The sequence below is a fragment of the Lolium perenne genome, chromosome 6 (genome assembly GCF_019359855.2).
Source record: "Lolium perenne isolate Kyuss_39 chromosome 6, Kyuss_2.0, whole genome shotgun sequence".
Classification (NCBI taxonomy): domain Eukaryota; kingdom Viridiplantae; phylum Streptophyta; class Magnoliopsida; order Poales; family Poaceae; genus Lolium; species Lolium perenne.
This window is the reverse complement of record NC_067249.2, coordinates 126766305-126793441: the sequence shown is the minus strand read 5'-3', so window position 1 is coordinate 126793441 and position 27137 is coordinate 126766305. Positions and strand designations below refer to the sequence as shown.

General features: G+C 44.4%; 3 protein-coding genes across 3 annotated transcripts; 2 read left to right on the top strand and 1 right to left on the bottom strand.

The window, feature by feature from the left end:
• Nucleotides 1–2841: 2841 nt before the first annotated feature.
• LOC127334600 (cysteine and histidine-rich domain-containing protein RAR1) lies at nt 2842–6139 on the top strand. Its single transcript, XM_051361100.2, has 4 exons — nt 2842–2996; nt 5216–5382; nt 5484–5704; nt 5789–6139. The coding sequence occupies exons 1-4, from the start codon at nt 2917–2919 to the stop codon at nt 5879–5881; spliced, it is 561 nt and encodes a 186-aa protein (XP_051217060.2). The 5' UTR covers nt 2842–2916; the 3' UTR covers nt 5882–6139.
• Nucleotides 6140–6474: 335 nt separating this feature from the next.
• Nucleotides 6475–7436, bottom strand: LOC127334599 (uncharacterized). Its single transcript, XM_051361099.2, has 2 exons — nt 7222–7436; nt 6475–7132 (listed from the first exon to the last, which is right to left on the bottom strand). Exons 1-2 carry the CDS (start codon nt 7367–7369, stop codon nt 6687–6689), a joined length of 594 nt encoding a protein of 197 aa, XP_051217059.1. The 5' UTR covers nt 7370–7436; the 3' UTR covers nt 6475–6686.
• A 2766-nt stretch (nt 7437–10202) lies between these two features.
• On the top strand, nt 10203–12634 carry LOC127334601 (uncharacterized). The gene is made up of 2 exons (XM_051361101.2): nt 10203–10463; nt 12138–12634. Exons 1-2 carry the CDS (start codon nt 10296–10298, stop codon nt 12465–12467), a joined length of 498 nt encoding a protein of 165 aa, XP_051217061.1. The 5' UTR covers nt 10203–10295; the 3' UTR covers nt 12468–12634.
• The last annotated feature ends 14503 nt before the right edge of the window (nt 12635–27137 follow it).

Sequence of the window (27137 nt, the reverse complement as noted above, 5' to 3'; positions counted from 1 at the left end):
TTCGGCGAGTTCCAGCAGAGCTGTGCGCGGCGGATAGCGAGCAGAAAGCAGCAACGCGGAGTCGGATGCACGCTAGCACCGGTGCTTCAGCGAGATGCAGAGCTCCAGCAGTTCGGCGCGGTTCTATTTTTCCGTTTGATTGGGATCGATTACTCTTGTATGACATGTTTTTTTTTTTTGACGGGTACTCTTGTATGACATGTTACAGAGACGATAAGCGTACACATACGATCCACGTTTGGGTGATTTAGCTTTAAGATGCGTGCGGACTCATCCAATGGTTTGGCCGATCGAATGGTCGTTTGTTTTTTACAATTTCCGTTAAATATATTAGAGGTTCCGGTCCTACAGATTTTAGTTTCGGTCCCACACTTTTAGTTCTGTCAGTTTGGTTCCGTCTATTTACCACCGTCTGATCATGGTGAATGGACGGTAATTAAAAATGCCAACCACTCTAAAACTTGTATTCCTAAATATGTAAAAAGGTCCACCTGTCAGGCTTTTTTCTTTTTTCCCCATATTTCTTTTTTTCCTATCTTCTTCTTCCCTAGAGGTCTCCCCAGCCGGCCAAGGCAACATCACCACGTCGGGCCCGCCTCGCCTCCCGCCGCGCTTGGCCGCGCCGCGCCGTCGGCCCCGCGCGCGACCACCACACGCGGCCGTCGCGCCCATTGCCGCTGACTCAGCTTCCGGCCGGCCCCGCCGCGCTTCGCTTCGCCGCCTGCTCGTCCCGCTTACGCTTCGCCCAACATCGGCTGCCGCCTGCTCGCCCGCCACGCTCGCGGCTCGCTTGCTTCGCCCGCGCCGCCGCTTAAGATCGCCATGCTGCCGAGCCCCGCCGCGCCGCTCGCTTTCGCCTGCTGCTTCGCCCCGCCCCGGCCCTGCTCCGCCCCGCCCCGTGCCACCCCACACCGTCACGAATTCGCCGGAATTTGGTTTGATTCCGGAGAATTTAGTTGGATTCCAGCGACTGTACCGGCGGAAGCAGTTAGCTCGAGCTGAAATTTCAGCGCGCCACAAGTAAAAGTTTGTGTTCGGTTCGCTCTTTCAGCCCCTACAAATACAGACCAAGTTAGATTTTCAGTCTTGGCCTGAATTATTTTTGATTTTAACTCATTTACGGTGCCCCATTTTGCGAACTAAATCTCTACCACGGGTTAGACTCCGGGTCGGACCTGGGAGTCCAGAAGAGTCTCGACTTGCCCCTGGGCTGCTTTATTCCGTGCGCCGAAAGAGGTCCACCGCAAAGGAAGAAGAGGGAGAGAAACGGGGACAAGAGGAGGCATCGCGATGTCGGCGGAGACGGAGAAGACCGCCGCCGCGCCGGCGCCGGCGGCCCCGCCGCTACGGTGCCAGCGCATAGGCTGCGATGCCATGTTCACCGACGACGACAACCCTGACGGCTCCTGCCACTACCACCCCAACGTAAGCTCCCTCATCCCCAAAATCGCTTCGCTTCCTCGAGCCCCAGTGGAGTGGATCAGGAGTTCCTCTGCCCCGCCTCAGTTGTAGCCCCTAGGATTGCTTCTCCGATCTGGCCGCAGTATCTTGCAACCTTGAGCCGTATGCTTAGGATCCGGGTGGAGTCGGGAGTCGAAGGCTTTAGGTGCTCTGAGTCCGGGGAGACCATGACGACGCGAACCGGGATAGCTGCTGTCTCGTAGAGATTGCAATCTGCCCAAATCTTCGCGTGTGGTCGTGCTCTTGGAGAAGAGACGACTCGGGAAACCATATACAGTTGTTATCTTGTTGATGTCAAGATCCACTCGACTCAATGGATGGTGATAGATATCATGTGCCTGCTAATTGCGTTGTTCAGCAAGAAGTGGCTGCTGATAGCATTGACCATAGATGCTACAAGTAAATGCAGGTCACATGCTCACATGACTTAAAATATGAGAAATGGTCAATCGTGTCTGCTTTGTTTGATCCACATCTTATAATAAGGTGTGATCTTGCAATAGTGTTGTACAAAGTGATTGGCTAGCGAAAGAGTAAATTCCATGAAGCTAAATACAGATTTAAGACAAAAATATGTAGTAGTACGGATTTAGCAATCAACCTGAATGACAAAATTACAGATTTTTTATTTTGTGAATATTACCTGGGTCCGTGAAAATGTATCACAAACATGTAGTTTTGTGGTTGGTAAATCTGTAGTTCTTCGAAGTTGGTCAAATCTCTAGCTTTCTTATACAACTGGAGAACTGTTCCATTATCTGTGTTGCTGTGAAATTTCTGTAAATTTGCAGTTTGGTGACAGTTTGTACATTGAATCCGTAGATCTGCAAATTTACCATGTGAAGATAGCTATTTAGGCACTGTGGCAGTGTTCTGTTCTTAATAACTATGGTTAATCAGTAGCGTTTTTATACCAATGCTAGAAGTAACTGCAACGCAAGGTAGACCATAACTACCTGTTGTTCAAGCAGTTCTCCTTTTTCACCTAACAAAAAAAGTATAATTTCTCAACACGAAGCACTAGTTACTAGGCAATCTCAATTTTGGTTGTGATATATATTCGCCAGTTGAACTATTGTAAATCTTGAAAGTTCTCTAAAAATACTAGTAAGATGCATACGTAACACCAACTGTTATGAGATCAAATAGTAACACTTCTAAAAATATATTATGAACAAGTATGACATGAGCATAACTCAGCATCATTTCTCCCTTTCTGACCTGACAGACTTGCTTTCTCTTCTTTCTTTTGTGAAATGTTTCAACAAATATGTTTGCTTCCATGCATACTAGCAATTGAAAATTTACACCATACACTTACTATCTATAGCTAGTATTGTTCTGACAGCTCTCTTTTTTTGTTTTGTTGCAGGGAGTAAGTTCTTCCGCTGTACCTGAGGGGTTATTTCTGTTTTTGATAAACCCATAGGTTTTCTGATATGTTATTTTCAGCCTATGTTTCATGATGGCATGAAAGAGTGGAGCTGTTGCAAGCAAAGAAGCCACGATTTTAGCTTATTTTTGGCTATTCCTGGGTAAGGATCATTTTTCCCTTTCACTGCATGCACTGGCAGCATAGTCACCTTTGATTTGTAATTCATGATGGCATGGGAATTTAAGATTGAAAATAATTATCAGCGAGTCTTTATGCATGGCAACTTGTAAATTAGTTTTTTTCACTCCCTGGCTAATTTATGTTTTAACAAATGGGTGTTTGAACTTTCTTTGGCCACCGAATAGTTATTAACAGCTGTATGATCAACCTATAGTCTTTCCTCTTCACTTATTGCTATCATAGTTGCTTGCAGGATATAACAGTAAGGGACCACTTAGGTTGCTTTTAGTTGAGGGGCTAAGTGGAATGTAATATTTTCTTCTTATAAAGTTTGGACTTGGTGTTGAGTTCACTCTACCTTCATTACTTCCTCCATCCTAAAATAAGTGACTCAACTTTGTGTAGATACATCCGTATCTAGAAAAAGTTGAGTCATTTAGGGACCAATAATCTAGTAAAAGACTCAAATAAGAAAATAAATCATCCTCACACATGGGATTACCACTCATGTAAAAGGCACGCGTTAACAAATGCATTATTATATTCACATATTGGACCAGCATTCTTGCAACTGGCAGAAGATAAACAGATGTGGGATGGCATTCAAACTCATTACTTTCCTAAAGACTGTTTCTTTGTCTATCAAGCCGATTCTGTTCAGCATTTATCGAGCATACATGACCGAACAGTTTTCTGTGAGTGTGTGTGCGGTCAGCTATGTGTACCTGACATGTCTCAAACAAACAAAAAACCTGTATTTTTGCCCTTTTACTTCCCAGAATCACACAAAGGTTGCAAGACACCAAAGCTCTTTCGACAATCTCTATGCATGTGGCCTAACTCCTTGCCTTTTTGTTCATAGCAACACATGGGCCCTGTACTAGTAGAATGGTTTGAAAACTATGGAATGCTTCCAGCGTGGTATTTTGTATGAAGAACTGAACATTTCTGATATTGTTTGGTTGAGGGAATGGAATAGAGCGAAATGATTCCATCTTGTTTTTGGTTGGAGTGATGGGGTGGTATGTATATGCTATTTGGGACTCACGTTAGAACACACGACCAGTGGAAGGAGCGAGGATGGTTTGTTCGACTATTTTTAGTTATTGTATGGTTTAACATATTGGGCTGAATATTCCCTCTGGCCTCACCTTGTTTTTTTCCATTTTTCTGGATTCCATGTACGAAACACTAGGATAACCCCAGATGCTGGAAGGCTCCGCTTCATTCTCTGAATTGAACATTACCTCATAAACATATATTTTTAATCCACACTTGCTGTTTCTGTATGCTACTACTCCCTCCGTCCCAAAATGTAAGGCACACTCTGTTTTGCACGGTATTTGATGCATGACTTTGACCACTAATATATACTGTACCAAATTATATGGATTGGGAATGTATAAATGGTATCGTTGTATTTGTCTTGCAAACTCTTTCACTTCATACTAATTTTGTGGACATATTATAAGTATAAATCATAGTCAAATTTGTTAGTTGTTGACCAGCGAAAATCAAGGGTGCCTAATATTTTGGGACGGAGGGAGTACTATCTGATAAGGAAATCTGTTTTGAGTATGGCCTTTTGACTCCCAGGAGCATATGCTCCGGATGATAGATAAATTCAAACTAAAAAAATATCTGTTTTTTTTTACATTGTACATGCTCGTGGCTTCTACATGTCTGCAAAGTTTCATGTGTCCTAGGGAAAAAAAAAAGGCCGTAAAAAGCAATTTTTGGAGCACCAATTTTTTTTTATGCAGGTCACAAAAATGGCTTTTTTCCTGAACATTGATGTGCAAACATAGGACACAGTGACACACACACACATGTACATGTGTTAAAATTGTCTGATTTTTTGTATATTTGGAATGCCCATTTGTTTAGACTGGAGCCATGTGCTCCTGGCCTCCATTTTGAATTTCTGAACCGTCATTTGCATTTATTTTGATTCATTTGAAGCCTGCTATTATACAGTACAGTTACGTTCTTAATGCCGCGTGATACCGGATTGTAACACCTGCAATCCGGGTGCAGACTTAAAACAGGTTCTAGGATAACCTGAAATCATGTCTTTGTGTCAACCGAGTTACAAAAATAATTTATGATCTGTAAAATATTCCATTTTATCCATTGCCTCTCATTCTAGACCACACCATCCTTACTAAATAACTGACCGCGTGCTCTATCGCGGTGTAGATGTGCCACAGGGAAGCATACAAGTGAAAAACCAGTCACGAAAGCTGTTTCTCTTAACACCCCAAAGGCAGCTCTCCCAAAGGCAGCTCCAATCCAGTCTTCTAACCAGGGTGTGGAATCTGGGGCCTGCTCAAGGTGCCGTCAGGGTTTCTTTTGTTCTGACCATGGTGAGTTTGTGTATTGAATACTTCGGAACACTTCACTTCAATGCAACCTTTCACAAGTTCTAATTGCTAACTGAATGAACTATGCATCGATGTATTTTTAGGATCGCAGCCCAAGCCACAAAAACAAGTTGCTGTAAATGGTACAAATGCGGAACCTATTGAGAAATGCTCGGTTCCACTGCCCAAGAAAAAAGTTGATCTGAATGAGCCAAGGCTTTGTAAGAATAAAGGATGCGGCAAAACCTACAAGGAGAAGGATAACCACGATGCTGCGTGCGAACACCATCCAGGGCCTGCAGTTTTCCATGACAGGAAGAGGGGGGTATGTGTTTTTTTCTCACTCTATATTTTGTGTTTTTATTCGTCATGATTTCTACTGACAGTAATCATGCATCTGTTCTCGCAGTGGAAATGTTGTGATATTCATGTCAAGGAGTTTGACGAATTTATGGAGATACCTCCTTGCGCAAAGGGGTGGCACAATGCCGATGCCGTGTGACGCTACTTGGCAATAAGATACTGTCCAGCGTAATGGTATTTGTTGTAGTATCTCCTAGTGCATAAGATTGGCATATTGCCACGATTTCTGGAGAACTACGATTGGAAGTGTGATTTGATGTTTGAGAATAGGCTGGTTGAGTGTGGTACTGAGTAATTAAATCTCATATGATGTTTCATGTAATCTGGAATCGGAACTTGAAACCATATGACGAGACTTGATTTAATTGTTCTACAAAGGGAGTTAATTAGACTTGAATCGTGTCAGTGTGAAGCCATTCGAATCCAGATATTCTGGCACATGTGCAGTGTTCTGCTGTTGCCCTCCATTGGTAATGGCTGGTGTTGAGGATTTACCTATACAGTATTTCCTCCTGCATCTCATTTTAGGTAACAAGTACTCACGCATTACTCTTGGAATTGTTCTACAAGTGGAGCTAATTAGACTTGAATGGTGTCTGTTTGAAGTTGAATGTGATGCCATTCGAAGCCAGATATTCTGGTACCTGTGCAGTGTTCTGCAGCTGACGTGATGAACTCCATTGGTAATGGCTTGATGGTGAAGCTCACACTCACAGTATATCCCCCTGCACGTTTTGGGGAACAAATACTCACGCATTATTGCTCGCTGTTTACATGCATACTGGAACATCACTGACGTCCATAACTAACGGTTACAGCAAACTTGGGTGCAAGAAAATCAACAGAATTGTAAGAGTAGATTGCTGCAAACTTGGCTGAAAGGAAATAACAAAATGCTAAGAACACTGCAAGCACAAGGCTGCGTTCAGCCTTTGGTTCACTCATCAGGGGATGCCGATGATTGGGATGAAAGGGAAGACGTAGATGAGAGGGATTCCCAGGCCGTAGGGCGGGCTGCTGCGCCCAATGCGTGGTGCAGACATCGCCGGCGGGCTGGGCAACCGCGGTGCAGGCGTCGGGGTTGGCTGCTTGTCGCCGCCGCCGCCGGTGGCGGCCATCGTCGCCGCGAGGGCTCCGCACCTCGTGAATACGGCGAGGCGTGATCCCAGCGCGTACGAGCCAGGCTCCCGCCCGGCGACGATGCGCGCGACCGTGAGGCTCTTCGGCGCGCAGAGCTGCTCCGTGCCCCCGAGGACCCTCGCCGCGCACCGCGAAACGTCCGGCGCCTCCGGCATCGCCACGCCGAAGCTGCCGCCGCCGTCCGTCTGCGCCGCGTGCAGCCCCGCGCTGTCACCCTCGACGCCGCGGCATTGCACCGCCACCACCACACCTGACACATATATACCAGTAGCGTGCAAGTGTGACGACTGTGACCCTAGCAACGAAGCACGCGCCTGGCTCGTTAAGTGCGGTACGTACCGGAGAGGTCGTGGCCGGCGGCGCAGTCGAGGCAGGCGACGGAGCCGCGGAGCGTCTCGCCGGAGAGCGCGCCGAGCTGGGCGAGCACGACGGCGAGGAGGAGGAAGAGGCCGCCGCGAATCCAGACGAGTGGGGGACGAGGAGCCATGAGCACTGCGCTGCACGTAACGTCTAGTGCCTGTGCCCGCCGTATTTGTACTGGTACGAGGAGTCGCGCATTGAGTGCATGCTCGCTGGGGCAGATGGGACTGTCTGAGAGACCAGGCGAGATTTTTTTTATGGAGAAAATGGCGAGATTTTGTTGTTTGTTTTGAGTAATTACGTCGATCTCCTCTCCTCTTTTGGTCATGGAAGATTGGTTGGAGCCCTGGCATGGGCCGGCCTCATTTACAGGGCCAGCTAACTTTCCGGCCGCATTCACTCGTCGACTGCACACATCAGTACACGGCCGGACATAGAAAGGCTTCATTGTGCCCTTCTATGGTGTACCCATGTTGTCACGTACAAAGGGGGCACTTGATCTTAGCCAACAGCAGCTGGTACGTTTTTTTCTTTTCTTTTGAAGGAAAGACAGATACCGCTTGAGATTTCTTATTTATAGAAAATGAGTGTTACCTCATGAATTACATATGGCAAACCAAACTCCAGATCGAGGATCACCCCTCCCAAATACCTTAGAACTATAAGCAAATTTTGCTAAACCATTGGTGCATTTCGAAGAGACCGAACCGCTACCTAGTACAGCTCTAAGAGAGAGGCGACGTGTGACGGGGGGAGAGCATATCCAGTGATACCACACATTATTTGATACCATGATACCACTTTATAAACAAAAATTAGTAACTGTCAAAAAAATCGAAACAAATTCGTGGATGTTCATAAGGATGTGTGTTTACGTTTCCTAGAATTGCAGAACCAAATTCAAAATACACGTAGAGAAACAAAAAAAGAGAAATCCAATATGAATAGTGTCAAAAAAGACAAAACCACATATGACACTATTCACATAGCAATTTGGCTTTTCTGTTTCACTTTGCGTGATTCAAATTTGCTTCTGAAAAATCTAGGGAATGTAAACATAGATCTTGTGAACATCCACATATTTATTTAAAATTTTCGTAGCACTTACAAAATAGATTTTTAGAAGTGGTATCATGGTATCACGTGAAGTTAAGGATCACTAGATATTTTCCCTGACGTGGGGTATCACGGCAATGCACATAATTTATGGACTTGAGTTTTAAGAAAGAGGACATATGGCACTTGGTAAGCGTCTATTGGTACTTTGGAGAGAAACATGGAGCCTGTGGGTCATATCCGAACATGTTTAGTAGCTCTAGAAAGCCATCTGATAGATGATCCGAAACTCTGGTTCATGCATCGAGCTAGGTGGATACCGTCTGTTGAATATTAAGTGTCTGTCGGTTTTGTCGTAGTTCCACAGAGGAAGCCTCCAAAAATCTGGTTCATGGTAGAATGACCAACCAATCTTGATTCTGGCAATAGGTTTCCATCGAGAATCCTCTGCCTCTCTGCAACCCGAGTTGTTGAGGAAGCATATTGTACACCTCAGCAAGAGATAATTAAAGAGTAAGAGATAACAGGCCATACAAGATATATTTCGTAATAAAAAGAGACTACATGAAAATCTCATATTACTATGCTAGAAAGAAAGGATAAATAATTAAACGGGTATTTTTTTTGTCACATCGATGTCTTCTCAACAAAGAGGCGGAGATAGCAGCATTCTCTTCCCAAAACTCTTCATGTGGATTTTCTCTTCCCAATTTGTTTCCAAAATCGTTGAAGGACGTTGGGACGGTTATACCTTACACTACAATATGTTTTTAGGGGACACTCACACTGTCGGGACCTCCTCAGAGACAGGAGCGACAACAGTGCCGAGCTTGGCCTTGTCTTCGATGGTGGCGGCAGTTTTGTCAGCCATCCTCTAGGTTTGGGACTAGAGTGGAGTGTGTGGTTTGGGAGACAGACACGCGGGCCAGGGGAGGACAAGGGGAGGACGCGAGAGGCTAACCCTCGGTGTCCGCGGCCACGCAAACCAGACTCAGATTAGGGCCGGCTTTGGTTCGTCTTGGACACCACGGCCATCCATTTTTGGAATGCATACGCACGTTAGGATACATATTTTTGGGATGCATCCGCACGTTAGACTAGTCACAATGCATAGTATCATATAGAATTATCATGCATATGATACTACTACATGTTACTATCTTCACAATGCATGGTATCATATACTAGTATCATAGTCTTCATGTATTAATTGTTTTGTAGAATCTCAATGCAAATATGTGTACAAGATTTACTTGATATTATTTTTTCTAGTAGTATGTGCTATGATACGGTATCTACCTATGATACTAATACACTCTCTCTCTCTCATCCTTAATTGCACTGCCACATCAGTATTTTGCATGCATGTAATGCATGATACTACCTATGATACTCCCATTGTGGGTAGTCTTATGGAGATAGCCTTAGGCTATTCATAGTGGGGAGTAACATAAGCTACTAACATGCACATGTTACTACTTTATGTTACTAACTTCATAGTGGGTAGTAACTTATAGTACTACCTTCGTATGTGATTTAATGCATCATGTTATTTATTATGATGTAGACTCATCTTGCATTGGGGTGTGTGATGTTATGGCATAGCTAATTACCACCTCGCATTTTTTATTCTCATGCCATGTCATCAAAACACTTTAAAATATGTGATGTTGTTAACTATGTTACTTTCACTATAAGTAGGCTTACAACTCGCACTTCAGTATGTTCTTTATGGGAAGCCTGGAAGACTGTCGTTGCATGTGGCTGTCGGGAAAAGGGCCCGCGAGGCCGGCCCATCATTCACTCTGTCCCGACGCGTCCGGGCCGAGCCCAAATCTGCACACCATACCTTTTTCCAAATAAAGGAACACCTAACCTACCCCACCCTAAGCCCGTCCCCTTATTTATTGCCTCCTCCAAACTCTGTTCCTCTTCCTCCTGCCCGCTGCCTGACACCAAGAAGAGAGAGATTAGGAGGAGAAACGGGCGCAGGAGAGATGAATGGCGGGGAGGCGGAGCAGGAGAAGGGCGGCGGCGGTTCTTGCGACACTGAGGTGGGGGCAAAGGCGGTGAGCCTCGAGGAGCTGCGGAGGAGGATGGCGGACTTCGCCAGGGAGAGGGACTGGGAGCAGTTCCACTCCCCCAGGAATCTCCTCCTTGCCCTGGTCCGATTCACACTTCATACATCCCTGGTTTATTTCATTTCTCGCCCCATTTATTAGCGGCTTAGCTTAGGGTGTGAAGGAGGATGGGGGTTCCTCCTGGTCTGAAAAATACAGCGGCAAAATTTAGGTTTAGCGTCTGTTTAGGCGTTAGTAACTTTTTGCAGAGGAAAAATGCCGCGCGCGTAGAAAAAACTTTTCCTAATCATTGTTATCAGGTTTGTTTCTTTTTGTTCTCTTTTACAACGCACTGCAAGGTAATATGACTTTTCACTTTTTGCTTCTGCTTACACAGTATAGTCAGTAGGCACTAAAGAGTACTCATATCTACAGTAATAGTAAAATTGGAGATCAAGTTAGATTTACCATGGTTCTGACCACATGGAGGATACACTGTATTAATACCATTCTGTGCAGACTGAATTATCATATTACTTTACTTCCAATGCTGTCATGCAAAATTTGTTGGGTGGTCAAATCATAATACCATTAGGTTTTTCTTGCACTCCATAATACAGTACCAGTAGGCGTGCATGACTTCTTTTATCCTAGAATATTAATTATTGTTCAACTAATATAACACTGATGCGTAACATATTATTTCATTTTTCTCATTGTCCTTTCTCTTCACCTCATGGTCATGGATATTGTCGGGCGCCAAAATTATGGATTTCATATAGACATTTAGTTTACAAATGATGTTGAACAGTAATTGACATATGTGAATTATTTACTTTACTTGTCTAGCAGATCATTATATCTTCTAGTTTGCAGAAACCTAACAAGTCTTAATAAACGTTCTGTCTGTGTAAGTCCAAGCATGACCAGTCTTAACAAAAATGATGTAGGCCTCATGTTTTTATCAAAGTTTTAGAGTTGTGTATCATGTGTCTCGACTACTGAGTGGTTGGTTTCACTAAATTGACAATCTGTTCTTGTGGTTAACTGAAATGAAGGAACATCGGTCTTCCCCTTCATGTAGGATGTGAAAAAATATTGAAGCATCAATATCATTGATTTTTCCTCCTTAAGATTTTGTGAAGGACCGTGAGAAATATTTGGCTTCAGCATTCCTGTACATCATGTAAAGTTCTTCCAGATTTGAAAACCTCTATTTTTGTCAGCGATTAAGTTATGTATTAGTTCTAGTTGGACTAAAACATTATATTCTTAAAAAATAAGTAGACCATCCACCAAGGCACCAACCATTCAGGTGTCAACAAGAAAGCTGTACAGGTAGTACAACTGAATAGAAAAGGAAATGCTGAATCCTGAGCTCCCTGCAACTAGCTGCCAGTACGAGCTCTGTTGCAATATGTCCTGTTCTGTTCTTGACTAGATTATCCATATCAATAGTTGGGTCGAGTTGGACTTCAGCAGGGATCCCACTGACCTCACCAGCCACCAGATGCCAATAATTTCTTTTCGTAATGTAGTGTGCTGTTTTTTATTTTGAGATGTGTAGTGTGCTGTTTTGGTGGGGGCAAACAAAAGTGACCGAACACATCCTTCTTTTGCCCAAGTTTTGCCCACCTAGAAGATGATCATTAAGTCATTAACTAAAATGTGGAAAGGTCATCAAGTAGCTCCTGGATCTGATCTAGTTGACACCTAGCACGATATTTTTTCACAGGAGTTTCGTTCACTGTGTAATTGTTTGTGATTTATGCTGTGCAGGTAGGGGAGGTGGGGGAGCTGTCTGAGATATTCCAGTGGAAAGGAGAGGTGCCCAAAGGGCTTCCTGGCTGGGATGAAGCGGAGAAGGAGCATCTGGGGGAGGAGCTCGCTGATGTGCTCCTATACCTTGTCCGGCTATCGGACATGTGCGGCGTCGACCTTGGCAAGGCTGCCCTGCGCAAGATGGAGATCAACGCACGCAAGTACCCGGTTGACCAGTGCAAGGGTTCATCCAAGAAACACACCTACTACAGCTCCGATAGCAATTCCCCTGCTAATGAAAATGTCACCACTCTCACCGGTAATAACGAGCATAACAACGGAGTCTAAGTCTCTAAATGGTAGCTTGACTGGTTCTTGTGTGTTCTCTGATCTAGGTTATGTAACCAGTCTTAGTTTTCCTTCTATATTATTAGACGCCTGGATAATTAAACAACTGTTGACTGGAGCCTCTGTAGGCTAAGTAGTAAATGAAATGGTATTTACCTTCTGTTTAACCTGTTCCAGTATCCAGGAGGACCATAATGCAACACCGTGGATCATATACTTGCAGCACTGTGACACTGTCCTCTGTTAGGCTAAAAGTCTCCAGAGTGTGACCAGCTGCATTCACTTTTAAAAGAGCATTGGTTGTTGTGTGGCATTTATACTGTGTTATTTCTGCGAGTACAAACAACAAAGTTTATCCAAAATATTTAGGAAAACTCACTCATAGTGGACTTGAGTCTTAGGATCAAGTTCAGGAAACTTGTTCCTGCCAGGATTGATCACAAAAGATCATTTTTTACATTTACCAGAATTCTGGTCTATTCAGTAAAGATAAATTTATGATGGTACTGCAAAATGACTTCATCATGAAAGCTGTATCCTGTATGGATTCGCGTCATGTCATGTTTCCTTGCATTGGTGTAATCAATGGAGCCCCCTGCATAGTATGTGCACATGGGAAGGCCCTGACGGTGCTAGCACTTTTACTCACCTCTAGTTTTCCTTCATCTCCCTGCCTGCACTGTCTGCTGAAATAGGTACTGTCTGCTGAAATAGGTATTCATGGACCAACAGTAATATCTACTCCCTCCCATATTAGGATGCCTATTAGTTTTGCTCAAAATCAAACTTTATAAAGATTGATCAGATATATAGGAAAAATAATAACATCTACAATATCAACTCAATGTTAGTAGAACCACTGAAATATATTTTCTTCTGTGAACAGCTGCCTGAAGTGACTTGAAGCTATATGTAACTTGTCCGCGTCACCGAAATAAATCGGTCTCGTTGTAGCTATATGGACAGCGAATGCCAAACCTGAACCTGCAGCAACTATATGGACAGAACTCAGCGTCAGTGAATCTTGAGGCGCTAGGTGATCCGTTCAGCTGAGATTGTTGATAATCTTCGCTGAGCCTTCCTTTGGAAGAGCAGAGGTAATATATCAGGCATTGCCACTGCATAAGTCAGGGCGGACAGGGAATCAGAAACCTACATTTGCACAATATAAAGCACTGATGGCAAGCATGGTCTCTAAGCTGATCTCTGACGGAGAAGTTCAGCTGGCTGAGACAGTGGTAGGTGAACCAGCATATTCCGAGCTCGGCGCACGCACAAGACTCACCCTTCTGGCTTTCCCTAATGACAATACTATTACCAGAAGTGCAAGGCCTAACTAAATTTCAAATTGGCTAAGGCAGATTGGTGCCCACCTGGAACACTGAACTTTATCCTACTATACTCGTTTGCTACTGAACAACATTGCACGGTTTGCTCTCAGTTCAACAGCAACGAATGGACAATCCAGATTTTGATGCCTCCAGCTCTATCTCACACTGCCACGTGATAAGCACGGTAAGCGACCAAAAATGAAAAAAAACAAATTAGGCTTGTTTGATCTACGATCAAAAAAAAAAAGCTCTATCTCACACAGCGCAGGTTCAGCTAGATTTGCTTCTTACTACTTCACATAAGAGCATCCCAAAGGGATTTAGGACGCGCCGGACAAAAAAACGTGCCCAACCGCGTCCTCCAAAACCTCTCGACGGGCGGCCCGATACGGTGTTCGGCGCCCCGAGCCCGTCTCCGCTCCACAGGGGATGCTCCGTGCATACTGGACACAACGAAAAGGGAGGAGAGGCGTGGCGGGACCGATGCGTCAGCGGCACATTCAAGTTTGGACCTAACCGTCGCCTACCTCGCGAAGGAAGTTATTGGCGCGCAGTGACACACGACCGAAGCGTCGCAGCTTTGTCTTAATGGCGATGGAGGGGCAGGCGAGACGTCTCGTCGGTGCTGCGCAGCCTCCACATGTCGCCGGCGTTCGCACACCACCGCGCGTTCCCGCGCTTTCTTCTCGCCGCTTATGGCCTCTTCCTGCACTTTCTTCCCGCCGCCGGCGTCTATAAAAGCCCCCCTTGGCTCAATGGCAGCCAATACAGCCGGCGGCACCCCTTTCTCCGCCGCAAGCACAACCCTCGTCGCTCGAACACCACTGCGCAATGATGAACCGCCCCGACCAGTTCCCTCCACCGCCGTCTCCACCACCGGATTCGCAGTTCGGCATCGACGCCTCCGCGGAGGAAGAGTCGCGGCGGCGGCGGACGGAGCTTTGGTGTGCAGAGCGGCGGCATCGGCGGGAGGCAATCGAGCAGCGGGAGCGTCAGCAACGGGAGACCCCGCAGCTGAGGAGAACGCGGCGCTGGCGGACACCATTGCGGCGTTCGACGCCGCCACGGCGGAAGAGGCGCGGCGGCGCCGGACGGAGGAGATGGCCGAGCGGTGGTGTGCAGAGCGGCAGCGCCAGCGCATGGAGTGGGAGCTCCAGTACCGTGAACGGCAGGAGGCGATCGAGCGGCAGGAGGCGGTGGAGCGTCAGCAGCGGGAGGCGGCGCTGGCGACAACAGAGGCGGCCTGGGAGGCGTGGGGGGATGCGTTGGCGGCGCAATTGGAGGCGCAAATGGAGGAGGAGGAGGACGATGAGGTGGAGGAGGACGAGGCGGAGTAGGAGGACGACGATGACGACTTCGAGTGGTCCGACGATGACGGGCCGCACCCAGACGAGGCGGCGGATCAACAACGAGCGATCGTCGAGTCCTTCGAGTCGGAGAAGAAACTTCAGGACAATGCACGTGCCCGCGAAGAGGCGCGGATTCGCCGCGTCGTCGAGCTCTCCCTCCAGGCGGCGCAGCAGGGGAGGGCAGGCGACGACGCGCTGCTGGAGCAGCGGCGTCTGCTCACCGCCCTACGCTTGGAGAGGCGGCGCGTGTAGCAGGAGCTGCGGCGGAGGAGAGGCGACGACGGGCAGGGCCGTCGAACGCACCGACCGGCGGTTAGTAGGCTAGGGTTTAGATGAAATCTAGCCGTTTTCATTCAAACTTTGTAATATATAATCAAATTTGAATGAATACTTTATTTTCGTACACTAATATTTATTTGAGGTGGGTGTTTGGGCGACGTGGCTGGAGAGCGACGTCCCCTAAACACGGCACGGACAAAACACGTCCCAAAACATTCGATCCAACGCTATTTTAGGAACGATTTGGGGACGCAACTGAAGATACTGTAATGATAGCAATAATAGTAGACTTGATAGTAGGACACATGGTGTCAAGCGAAAGGAACATGCGCATGCCTTTGGGGATGTATACATGTGTCGGCAGGTGACGTGATGTGGAGCCATTTTGGAGACAAAAGTGCCCCGGGTGGGCTTTTTATCAGCTTATCTGCTCTGCTACGCACAAGGGGACCGGATTATTTCGGGTCTTATCGGTCAAGATCGTTGTTCAGATTTGTGCAGTTCAGTTCGGTGGCACGTGAGGCGAGGATTTTCATTTAAGAGAAAATGTAGAGGATTTCTCATCTTATTTACTTCATTTTTCCCGTGAGGCTTTATGTTACATCATGCACATTAGGCAGGCACCCAAAGGAGGAACAAAAAAAAGAGGAGAGAAAAGGAAATTTGGACAAGGTGCTTCACGGGCCAAATTTGCCGGCCCAACCGTGATTGTTGTGCTGAATTTTTGTGATCCGGTGTCCAATTTTCTTTTTTATGAAACATGGTACCATTGACGCTCACAAATACATACATCCACCTTTATAATCGCACGCATAAGCATCCTACTCCAATCTTGTACCTTATAAATTGTTGTGAATGTACAATCAATCTAGACTCATCTACAGATTGGCGATTCTGGCGTGTCTCACCGCCGGAAGATCACATGCATGACGCTCCTATCTCCTTGCCTACCTCTCCTCTGCCGACTCAAGCTGAACAAGGGGCTAGCTCGTCTAGCTACCCAGCCTTGGCAAATCAGTTAGCGGCTAGGGTTTTTTTGGGGCGACATGTGTGAATCGTGATCTCCATGGTGGAGAGCTCCAGGGCGATGGAGGGGAAGTCAAGCCAGGTGTTTGGCCTCGATGAATTTCTGAAGAACCTTAAGTTGCATGGAGAGGAACTCAACGACCTGGTTCTAGGCAAGGAGGAGATCAAGCGCTAGCTAGAGGTGAAGTGGCTCGTGAGGGCGAACATATTGACACGGAAAACTTTCAGTATGCAGTCCCATCACCATGATGGAGGCATGGAGTCCTGCGCATGAGGGTCACTTTTCATGAGGTGGGACCAAATCTCCTCGTGTTGCAGGCATATTGTTTCGGTGACTAGAAGCAGATCATGGAGATGATGGAGGAAGGACCTTAATTGGCTCTTCCGTGGTTGTGCCGTAATGACTGAACCCTTCGATGGGGCGACGATGGTGCCTATTGTCATCCCCAAGGACGACGTCAAGGCATGGGTTCTGATACCGTGGTGACCCAACATACCACTGCATGATGTAGTATGCAAGTCGTTGACATAATACCAATGAAACACCATTCCACTAGTATTACATTCCTCAGAGTGGTACAACAGAAATATTTGCGGGTCCAAGGCATGTCTATAGAATCACACACAAACTCCTTACAGAAGATCAGCACATCCTCCTACTTTACAATGAGGTAAAACTGCAAATGAACTCCAAAAGAACAACTCGTAGTCTAACTTATCACTAACTCTATCTATAGAGGTACTTGACTGGCTAGAGAGACTATGAATGGATTCTAGCTACTTAGGTGCTAAGATTAGGGAGCTAGTTCCCTTCTACTTCTAATCTAGTTTTCTCCATGGTGGATGTAGTGGTTGACTCCTCTGGCAGGATCCTATCTCTTGAAGTAGTTGACTCCTCTGTCTTCGAGTTTCACTGAAGATCCTCCTTTGATGCCTCTATATCTAAGCATGAGGTTCAAAGAAGGGTGAGTATGAGCGTACTCAACAAGTTCAGTATAGGGAAAGAAGTGTTTGATGCACTAGCTACAGCCATGGACCAGAAAGTCATAGGCAATGCATGTTCTCGTAAACATTTCTTCAAAGGTTGCTTTTATTCTGAAAACTATGCCCGCCAGCCTTCACCGGGTGTCTAGAACTTCATGGAGTTCCTTTTCCCATTGTGTTCGCAGTTCCACACCCGGAATAGGGAGTGACAATCCACAATTTGATACACTCTACATATATGTGTTACTTTACCCATAAGAGAACTTAACCATGTTGCACAACCGAGTCACGAGCTCGTCCACATATCATTATGCTTCCTCGCATACCCACACGTTTGTTGCAGCCATGCTGAGTTTAGGCACCGACTTCACCTTGGTCGCTTACCCCTCGGCGCATGACCCTCAGACACACCCTACAACCCCTCCTAGGTACACCAAACCGTGGGAACAATACAGGGCTCCCCCTGCCAGTCTCAGCCGGCCTCCGGTAAGGTGTACCCGTTGATATGCAAGAGGGAAAAGAACAGCTGACTACTTCGTACCACTCCATGTATTATGGTAAACACAAGTATTACGGCGCAAGAATCATTGGACGACATTTGTTGTTAAGTCCTAGGTGAGTAACCCAGTGCAATGGAATATCCACGAAACTAAGGGCCCTTTTGTTCCAGCTTTTGGAGGCTTTCCGCGAAAATAAGCATCCCGAACGAGCCAAAGGGCTCGGCTGCGCGGTGGGCTTTTTCAAAAGCTAGACGTTCTCCTTCAGACGGGGAAAAGCACCGTTTTAGGTGCTTCCCGAGCTTCCCCGTGAGGCAACCGAACCGAGCGTTTCCTTTTTCTTTTCATTTCTCGTTCTCTTCCCCGGTAGTTCTCGCTAGGGTTCCCCCTGCACAGCCGCAGCACCATATCGCCGCCTCCCGTCGCCTTCGAAGCCGCCGCACCATCGCGCCTCCCCCTCGCCTCCCTACCTGCCTCCAGTCGCCTATGCTCCCCTCCGCGACGACCCCCCTCTCTGCTCCAGGTCCTGGACATCCCATCGCCTCCGCTCCCCTCCGCGACGCCCATGCTGATGACCACCTCCCCTCCGCTCCCCTCCTCGACGCCCACGACCGCACCGTCCTCAACCGCGCAGCAACAGCACCCCACATCCCTGCCGCCGTTCAGCTTGGTGAGGACAAATCCAGGCCGAGGCCCTGCCCATTTCTTCCATTATTTGTGCTTTCAATTTGTGAGCAATTCTGGTTATCCAAACAGAAAGGGATTCCTAGCTCCTTACAAAAACAACACGTACCATATTCCTGATTTCCATCGAGAAGGGCCACCAACGAAGAAGGAAGAAATTTTCAACCATGCCACTCATCGTTGCGAAATTGCATCGAGCGCATCTTTGGGATCTTGAAGAATAAGAGGCACATTTTGAAAGGCATCCCTCATTTTGACTTGGTTACTGATAACCCACAAGTATAGGGGATCGCAGCAGTCTTCGAGGGAAGTAAAACCCAAATTTATTGATTCGACACAAGGGGAGGTAAAGAATACTTATAAGCCTTAACAACTGAGTTGTCAATTCAGCTGCACCTGGAAAAAGCACTAGTAACAGGGGTGATGTGAAAGTAGCAATGATATGAGAGCAATAGTAACAGTAACACAGCAGCAGTAATAGTAACACAGTGGCAATGGCACCAGAGAATAGTTGATACTACTTCCAATGACATGTAGAACGAGTATATGATGATGAGAGATGGACCGGGGTTCCCAGCGATCTACACTAGTGGTAACTCTCCAATAACAAGTGACAAGTGTTGGGTGAACAAATTACAGTTGGGCAATTGATATGATTGATAAAGCATTAAGAAAGAACATCAAATCATTAATCATGTAGGCATGTTTTCCATATATAGTCGTATGTGCTCGCAATGAGAAACTTGCACAACATCTTTTGTCCTACCAGCCGGTGGCAGCCGGGCCTCAAGGGAATCTACTGAATATTAAGGTACTCCTTTTAATAGAGCACCGGAGCAAAGCATTAACACTCCGTGAAAACATGTGATCCTCACATCACCGCCATCCCCTCCGGTTGTCCCGATTTCTGTCACTTCGGGGCCATTGGTTCCGGACAGTGACATGTGCATACAACTTGTAGATACAATCTAAGCAATAATTATAGAGCTTAAATCTAAGATCATGCCACTCGGGCCCTAGTGACAAGCATTAAGCATAACAAGATTGCAGCAATAATAACTTCACAAACTTTATAGATAGACTAATCATAATGTATCATCCATCGGATCCCAACAAACACAACACCGATTACATCAGATGGATCTCAATCATGTAAGGCAGCTCATGAGATCATTGTATTGAAGTACATGGGATAGAGAGTACCAACTAGCTACTGCTAGAACCCGTAGTCCATGGGGGAACTACTCACGGAGCATGATGGAGGCGGTGGCGTCGATGGAGATGGCTTCCGGGGGCACTTCCCCGTCCCGGCAGGGTGCCGGAACAGAGACTTCTGTCCCCCGAATTGGAGTTTCGCGATGGCGGCGACGCCCCTGGAGTCTTTCTGGAGTTTCGTCAATTGGTTTCGCGTTTTTAGGTCGAAAGGGCTTATATAGGCGAAGAGGCGGCGCAGGAGGGGCGACAGGGTGGCCCCACACTAGGCCGGCACGGCCAGGCCTGGGGCTGCGCCGCCCACATGTGTGGTGGCCCCTGGCTCTCCTCCGACTCTACTTCGGTGTTCTGGAACCTTCCGGGAAAAATAGGATGTTTGGCGTTGATTTCGTCCAATTCCGAGAATATTGCCCGAACAGCCTTTCTGGAACCAAAAACAACAGAAAACAGGAACTGGCACTGTGGCATCTTGTTAATAGGTTAGTTCCGGAAAACGCATAAAAATATTATAAAGTGCAAGCAAAACATGTAAGTATTGTCATAAAACAAGCATGGAACATCAGAAATTATGGATACGTTGGAGACGTATCAGCATCCCCAAGCTTAGTTCCTACTCGTCCTCGAGTAGGTAAACGATAAAAAGAATAATTTCTGTAGTGACATGCTACTTACATAACCTTGATCATACTATTACAAAGCATATGAAATGAATGAAGTGACTCAAGGCAATGATCTATAGTTGCTAACAAATAGATAACATATAGCAAAACTTTTCATGAAGAGTACTTTCAAGACAAGCATCAAAAGTCTTGCACAAGAGTTAACTCATAAAGCAATAGATTCAAAGTAAAAGCATCGAAGCAACACAAAGGAAGATATAAGTTTCAGCGGTTGCTTTCAACTTTCAACATGCGTATCTCATGGATATTGTCAACACAAAGTAATATGATGAATGCAAATAAGCAAGTATGTAAGAATCAATGCACAGTTGACACAAGTGTTTGCTTCTAAGATGAAAGGAAGTAGGTAAACTGACTCAACATAAAGTAAAAGAAAGGCCCTTCGCAGAGGGAAGCAGGGATTAAATCATGTGCTAGAGCTTTTTAAGTTTTTGAAATCATATAGAGAGCATAAAAGTAAAGTTTTGAGAGGTGTTTGTTGTTGTCAACGAATGGTAGTGGGCACTCTAACCCCCTTGCTAAACAGACTTTCAAAGAGCAGCTCCCATGAAGGACGTTATCTCTACCAGCAAGGTAGATCATCCCTCTTCTCTTTTGTTTACACATGTACTTTAGTATTATTTATGGTTGACACTCCTCCCAAACTTTGCTTACACAAGCCATGGCTAACCGAATCCTCGGGTGCCTTCCAACAATCTCATACCATGGAGGAGTGTCTATTTGCAAAATTAAGTTGCTTACTGATGAATCAGAGCAAAACATGTGAAGAGAATTATTAATGAAGTTAATTAATTGGGGGCTGGGAACCCCGCGCCAGCTCTTTTTGCAAAATTATTGGATAAGCAGATGAAGTCACTAGTCCATTGGTGAAAGCTGCCCAACAAGATTGAAAGATAAAACACCACATACTTCCTCATGAGCTATAAAACATTGACACAAATAAGAGATAGTAAATTTTGAATTGTTTAAAGGTAGCACATGAAGTATTTACTTGGAATGGCAGGAAATACCACATAGTAGGTAGGTATGGTGGACACACATGGCATAGGTTTTGGCTCAAGGTTTTGGATGCACGAGAAGTATTCCCTCTCAATACAAGGCTTTGGCTAGCAAGGTTGTTTGAAGCAAACACAAGTATGAACCAGTACAGCAAAACTTACATAAGAACATATTGCAAGCATTATAATACTCTACACTGTCTTCCTTGTTGCTCAAACACTTTTACCAGAAAATATCTAGACCTTAAGAGAGACCAATCATGCAAACCAATTTCAACAAGCTCTACGGTAGTTCTGCACTAATAGGTTTAAACTACATGAAAAAACTTAATCATGATCTACTTGAGAGCTCAAAACAATTGCCAAGTGTCAAATTATCCAAGACATTATGAGGCATTTTCTGTTTCCAACCAAATAAAAATAATTATTGTAGCTTCCAACTTTTATCATTGAACATTAAAAGTAAAACGAAGAACAAGCGTTCATATGAAAAAGCGGAGCGTGTCTCTCTCCCACACAAGGATTGCTAGGATCCGAATTTATTCAAACACAAACAAACGAAAATAAAAGCACACAGACGCTCCAAGTAAAGCACATAAGATGTGACCGAATAAAAATATAGTTTCAATAGAAGAAACCTGATAAGTTGATGAAGAAGGGGATGCCTTGGGCATCCCCAAGCTTAGACGCTTTAGTCTTCTTGAAATATGCAGGGATGAACCACGGGGGCATCCCCAAGCTTTGACTTTTCACTCTTCTTGATCATATATCATCCTCCTCTCTTGACCCTTGAAAACTTCCTTCACACCAAACTTCTCATAAACTTCATTAGAGGGGTTAGTACTCAAAAAACTTGAATCCACCTTGGTCCTGTAGTGACATATTGCAAGAACTCAATAAAACATTAGCTACAGCTCTCCACGTCTAGAAAACCTCGCTTAAAGTCCACAAGAGACAATGCAAAAAAAAAAAAAAACAGAGACAGAATCTGCCAAAACAGAACAGCCAGTAAAGATGAATTTTAAAGAGGTACTTCCGTTGCTCAAATCAGAAAACTCAAAACTAATTAAAGTTGCGTACATATCTGAGGAACACGCACGTAAATTGGCAGATTTTTCTGAGTTACCTACAGAGAAAACAGCCCAGATTTGTGACAGATAGAAATCTGTTTCTGCGCAGAAATCCAAATCTAGTATCAACCTTCGATTAGAGGCTTCACTTGGCACAACAATGCAATAAAATAAAGATAAGGAGATGTTGCTACAGTAGTAACAACTTCCAAAACACAACAAAACAGTAGCAAAATAAACACATGGGTTATCTCCCAAGAAGTTCTTTCTTTATAGCCATTAAGATGGGCTCAGCAGTTTCACTGATGCACTCGCAAGAAATAAGAGTTGAGGCAAAAGAGAGCATCAAAAGGCAAATTCAAAACACATTTAAGCCTAACATGCTTCCTATGAAAAGGAATCTTGTAAATAAACAAGTTCATGAAGAGCAAAGTAACAAGCATAGGAAGATAGAACAAGTGTAGCTTCAAAAATTTCAGCACATAGAGAGGTGTTTTAGTACCATGCAAATTTCTACAACCATATTTTCCTCTCTCATAATAATTTTCAGTAGCTTCATGAATAAACTCAACAATATAACTATCACATGCAGCATACTTTTCATGATCCATAAACACATAATTTTTATCAAGCTCAAAAATAGTGGAATTAAAACTTTCGAACACACTTTTATCAATAATATAACAAGATGAATGATCAATCTCAAGAGATATGGGACACATAGATAATGTCAAGAACTCTCCAATCCCATTTTCATTAGTAGTACAATTAATATTATCAAGTAACATAGGACCATCATCTAGAGCTTTATCATAAACATTTGCTAAGCAAAATTATTTAGTACCATGCATTTCGACATCAGGCACAAACAAAGCATTATCATAAGATTTATCAAAGTAGCATGGATTATCATAAATAACAGTAGCATAATTATTCTCACAAGTTTTACTCATAGGTACTATTTCAAGAGAATCCACAGGAACATAACATTCAACCTCTTTCGGTAAGCATGGAGGACAATCAAATAATGTAAGAGATAAAGAGTTACTCTCATTAGAAGGTTGGCATGGGTAGCTAATCCATTCTTCCTCCTTTTGTTCATCACTCTCCTCTTCTTTTTCATCCAATGAGCTTTCAGGTTCATCAATTTTCTCCTCTTTTTCATCCAATGAGCTTTCAGGTTCATCAATTTCTTCTTCCACAGGTTCCTGCAAATTGTGAGTGCATTCTTGTGCATTAATGAGTCTTTCTTTATAATCAATGATATAAGGATTATCAGTGTAACTTTCATTGCAAAAATTAAGGATAGAAGAGACATAATCTTTAAGGTCCTTACAAACAAGACAAGTTTCATAATTCTCAACCATGAAGGATTCTATCTCAGAAGCTCCCATAAATATGACAAATTGTTCTACTTCTTCGAACCCAAGATGAATATAGCTATTCCAATAATAGTTCTTAATTAAAATTTCCTCACTAAAGCCACATTGAAATTTAAGATGTTTAGTATCCTGTTGAGAGCAACAGTTTATATCATGGCGTTTAAGCAAGATTTTAGCAATTGTATTCAATTTTTCTATCACAGCACTCATAACTTTACCCGTTCTTGATTCTCTATAATTATTATATAATTCAATAAGCTCCAAATAGGTTGTAGGTTCTCCCATAACAGCAGTTTTTAATTTTTAGGTTTTTCAAATTTTTATGGATTTTTGGGTATATGAGAAAAGTAAAACAAAACAAAAAGAAACTAAGCAAAAGTAAACTAAGGAAAATAATACTAGACAGAAATAAACTAAGCACAAATAAACTAAACAAAAGTAAACTAAGCAAAACAAAATAAAACAAAATAAAAACAGAGAGAGAGGTAGAGTGTACTCCCCAGGTGAACTTATGAGTAGAGCTATACCTCCCCGGCAACGGCGCCAGAAAACAGTCTTGATAACTGATACGACTCTGACGTATCGATAATTTCTTATGTTCCATGCCACATTATTGATGTTATCTACATGTTTTATGCACACTTTATGTCATATTCGTGCATTTTCTGGAACTAACCTATTAACAAGATGCCGAAGTGCCGCTTCTTTGTTTCTGCTGTTTTTGGTTTCAGAAATCCTAGTAAGGAAATATTCTCGGAATTGGACGAAATCAAAGCCCAGGGGCCTATTTTCTCACGAAGCTTCCAGAAGTCCGAAGGAGAGACGAAGAGGGGCCACGGAGGGGCCACACCATAGGGCGGCGCGGCCCCCCCCTTGGCCGCGCGGCCCTGTGGTGTGGGGCCCCCGTGCCGCCTCTTGACCTGCCCTTCCGCCTATAAAAAGTCTCCGTGACGAAACCCCCAGTACCGAGAGCCACGATACGGAAAACCTTCCAGAGACGCCGCCGCCGCCGATCCCATCTCGGGGGATCCAGGAGATCGCCTCCGGCACCCTGCCGGAGAGGGGAATCATCTCCCGGAGGACTCTACGCCGCCATGGTCGCCTCCGGTGTGATGTGTGAGTAGTCTACCCCTGGACTATGGGTCCATAGCAGTAGCTAGATGGTTGTCTTCTCCCCATTGTGCTATCATTGTCGGATCTTGTGAGCTGCCTAACATGATCAAGATCATCTATCTGTAATTCTATATGTTGCGTTTGTTGGGATCCGATGAATAGAGAATACTTGTTATGTTGATTATCAAAGTTATGCTATGTGTTGTTTATGATCTTGCATGCTCTCCGTTACTAGTAGATGCTCTGGCCAAGTAGATGCTTGTAACTCCAAGAGGGAGTACTTATGCTCGATAGTGGGTTCATGCCTGCATTGACACCGGGACAAAGGATGAGAAAGTTCTAAGGTTGTGTTGTGCTGTTGCCACTAGGGATAAAACATTAGTGCTATGTTCAAGGATGTAGTCACTAGTTACATTACGCACCATACTTAATGCAATTGTCTGTTGTTAGCAACTTAATACTGGAGGGGGTTCGGATGATAACCTGAAGGTGGACTTTTTAGGCATAGATGCAGTTGGATGACGGTCTATGTACTTTGTCGTAATGCCCAATTAAATCTCACTATACTCATCATGATATGTATGTGCATGGTCATGCTCTCTTTATTTGTCAATTGCCCAACTGTAATTTGTTCACCCAACATGCTGTTCGTCTTATGGGAGAGACACCTCTAGTGAACTGTGGACCCCGGTCCAATTCTCTTTCTTGAAATACAATCTACTGCAATACTTGTTCTACTGTTTTCTGCAAACAATCATCTTCCACACAATACGGTTAACTCTTTGTTACAGCAAGCTGGTGAGATTGACAACCTCACTGTTTCGTTGGGGCAAAGTACTTTGGTTGTGTTGTGCAGGTTCCACGTTGGCGCCGGAATCACTGGTGTTGCGCCGCACTACATCTCGTCGCCATCAACCTTCAACGTGCTTCTTGACTCCTACTGGTCCGATTAAACCTTGGTTTCTTACTGAGGGAAACTTGCCGCTGTGCGCATCACACCTTCCTCTTGGGGTTCCCAACGGACGTGCCAACCACACGCATCAAGCAAATTTCTGGCGCCGTTGCTGGGGAGATCAAGACACGCTGCAAGGGGAGTCTCCACTTCTCAATCTCTTTACTTTGTTTTTGTCTTGCTTAGTTTTATTTACTACTTTGTTTGCTGCACTAAATCAAAATACAAAAAAATTAGTTGCTAGTTTTACTTTATTTGCTATCTTGTTTGCTATATCAAAAACACAAAAAAATTAGTTTACTTGCATTTACTTTATTCATCATGTTTCCTTTTAATTTTACCACAAAAAACATACCGGTAGGACGTGGGTCTATAGTTGGGAGAAATAATATAGAAGAATTTTTCAATCATGTTAGTACTATTGAAAATTTTGAAGATAGACACTTGGTAGACCTTGCGCCTACTTATGAAATTGCTGCTGCGCATTTAGTTTGCCTGTTGGAAACTAAATTTGTTAATCTTAATCCTATAATCCAACACATGTTTTTCACACTTGGTGATATGGAAGAGGGGGAAAAGAAAGATTTTGTATTAGAAACCCTTCTTAGAGAATTTGGTGGTCTAGCAAGAGAAGCTAGAAAGGTGTTTGCTAAATTTAATATGCTTGGTTCTCCTACTAATTTTGTTAGTCTCCTTGAAAGGATGGATATGGATAGAATAAGATACACTAATAATATTGATGATGGAGGGGAGATCAAAGCACCAATACCATGTAAGCTCTTAGCTATGAATGATGCATTAGAAAATAACTATGCTTGGCTAGTTCCTGAAAATTTGTTTGATGAGAGTAGCACGCCTAAGACTAATGAAAAGGGAGATGCTGAAACTTATGTATCCAATATACTATGCCTGGTTGAGAAAACTCCACACCCCGCTGAGAATGCATCACCCTTCGATAATACTTGATACACACTTTCTGCGCCTAGCTGAAAGGCGTTAAAGAAAAGCGCTTATGGGAGACAACCCATGTTTTTACCTACAGTACTTTGTTTTTTTATTTTGTGTCTTGGAAGTTGTTTACTACTGTAGCAACCTCTCCTTATCTTAGTTTTG

What these genes read in the sequence shown, in the direction of transcription:
- LOC127334600 (XM_051361100.2), top strand. Translation starts at nt 2,917, where the DNA reads ATGTTTCATGATGGCATGAAAGAGTGGAGCTGTTGCAAGCAAAGAAGC. An exon ending in TTTCTTTTGTTCTGACCATG is followed by an intron (nt 5,383 to 5,483) that starts GTGAGTTTGTGT and finishes ATGTATTTTTAG; the next exon opens with GATCGCAGCCCAAGCCACAA. An exon ending in TCCATGACAGGAAGAGGGGG is followed by an intron (nt 5,705 to 5,788) that starts GTATGTGTTTTT and finishes CTGTTCTCGCAG; the next exon opens with TGGAAATGTTGTGATATTCA.
- LOC127334601 (XM_051361101.2), top strand. Translation starts at nt 10,296, where the DNA reads ATGAATGGCGGGGAGGCGGAGCAGGAGAAGGGCGGCGGCGGTTCTTGC. An exon ending in GGAATCTCCTCCTTGCCCTG is followed by an intron (nt 10,464 to 12,137) that starts GTCCGATTCACA and finishes TATGCTGTGCAG; the next exon opens with GTAGGGGAGGTGGGGGAGCT.
- LOC127334599 (XM_051361099.2), bottom strand. Translation starts at nt 7,369, where the DNA reads ATGGCTCCTCGTCCCCCACTCGTCTGGATTCGCGGCGGCCTCTTCCTC. An exon ending in CGCCGGCCACGACCTCTCCG is followed by an intron (nt 7,133 to 7,221) that starts GTACGTACCGCA and finishes TATATGTGTCAG; the next exon opens with GTGTGGTGGTGGCGGTGCAA.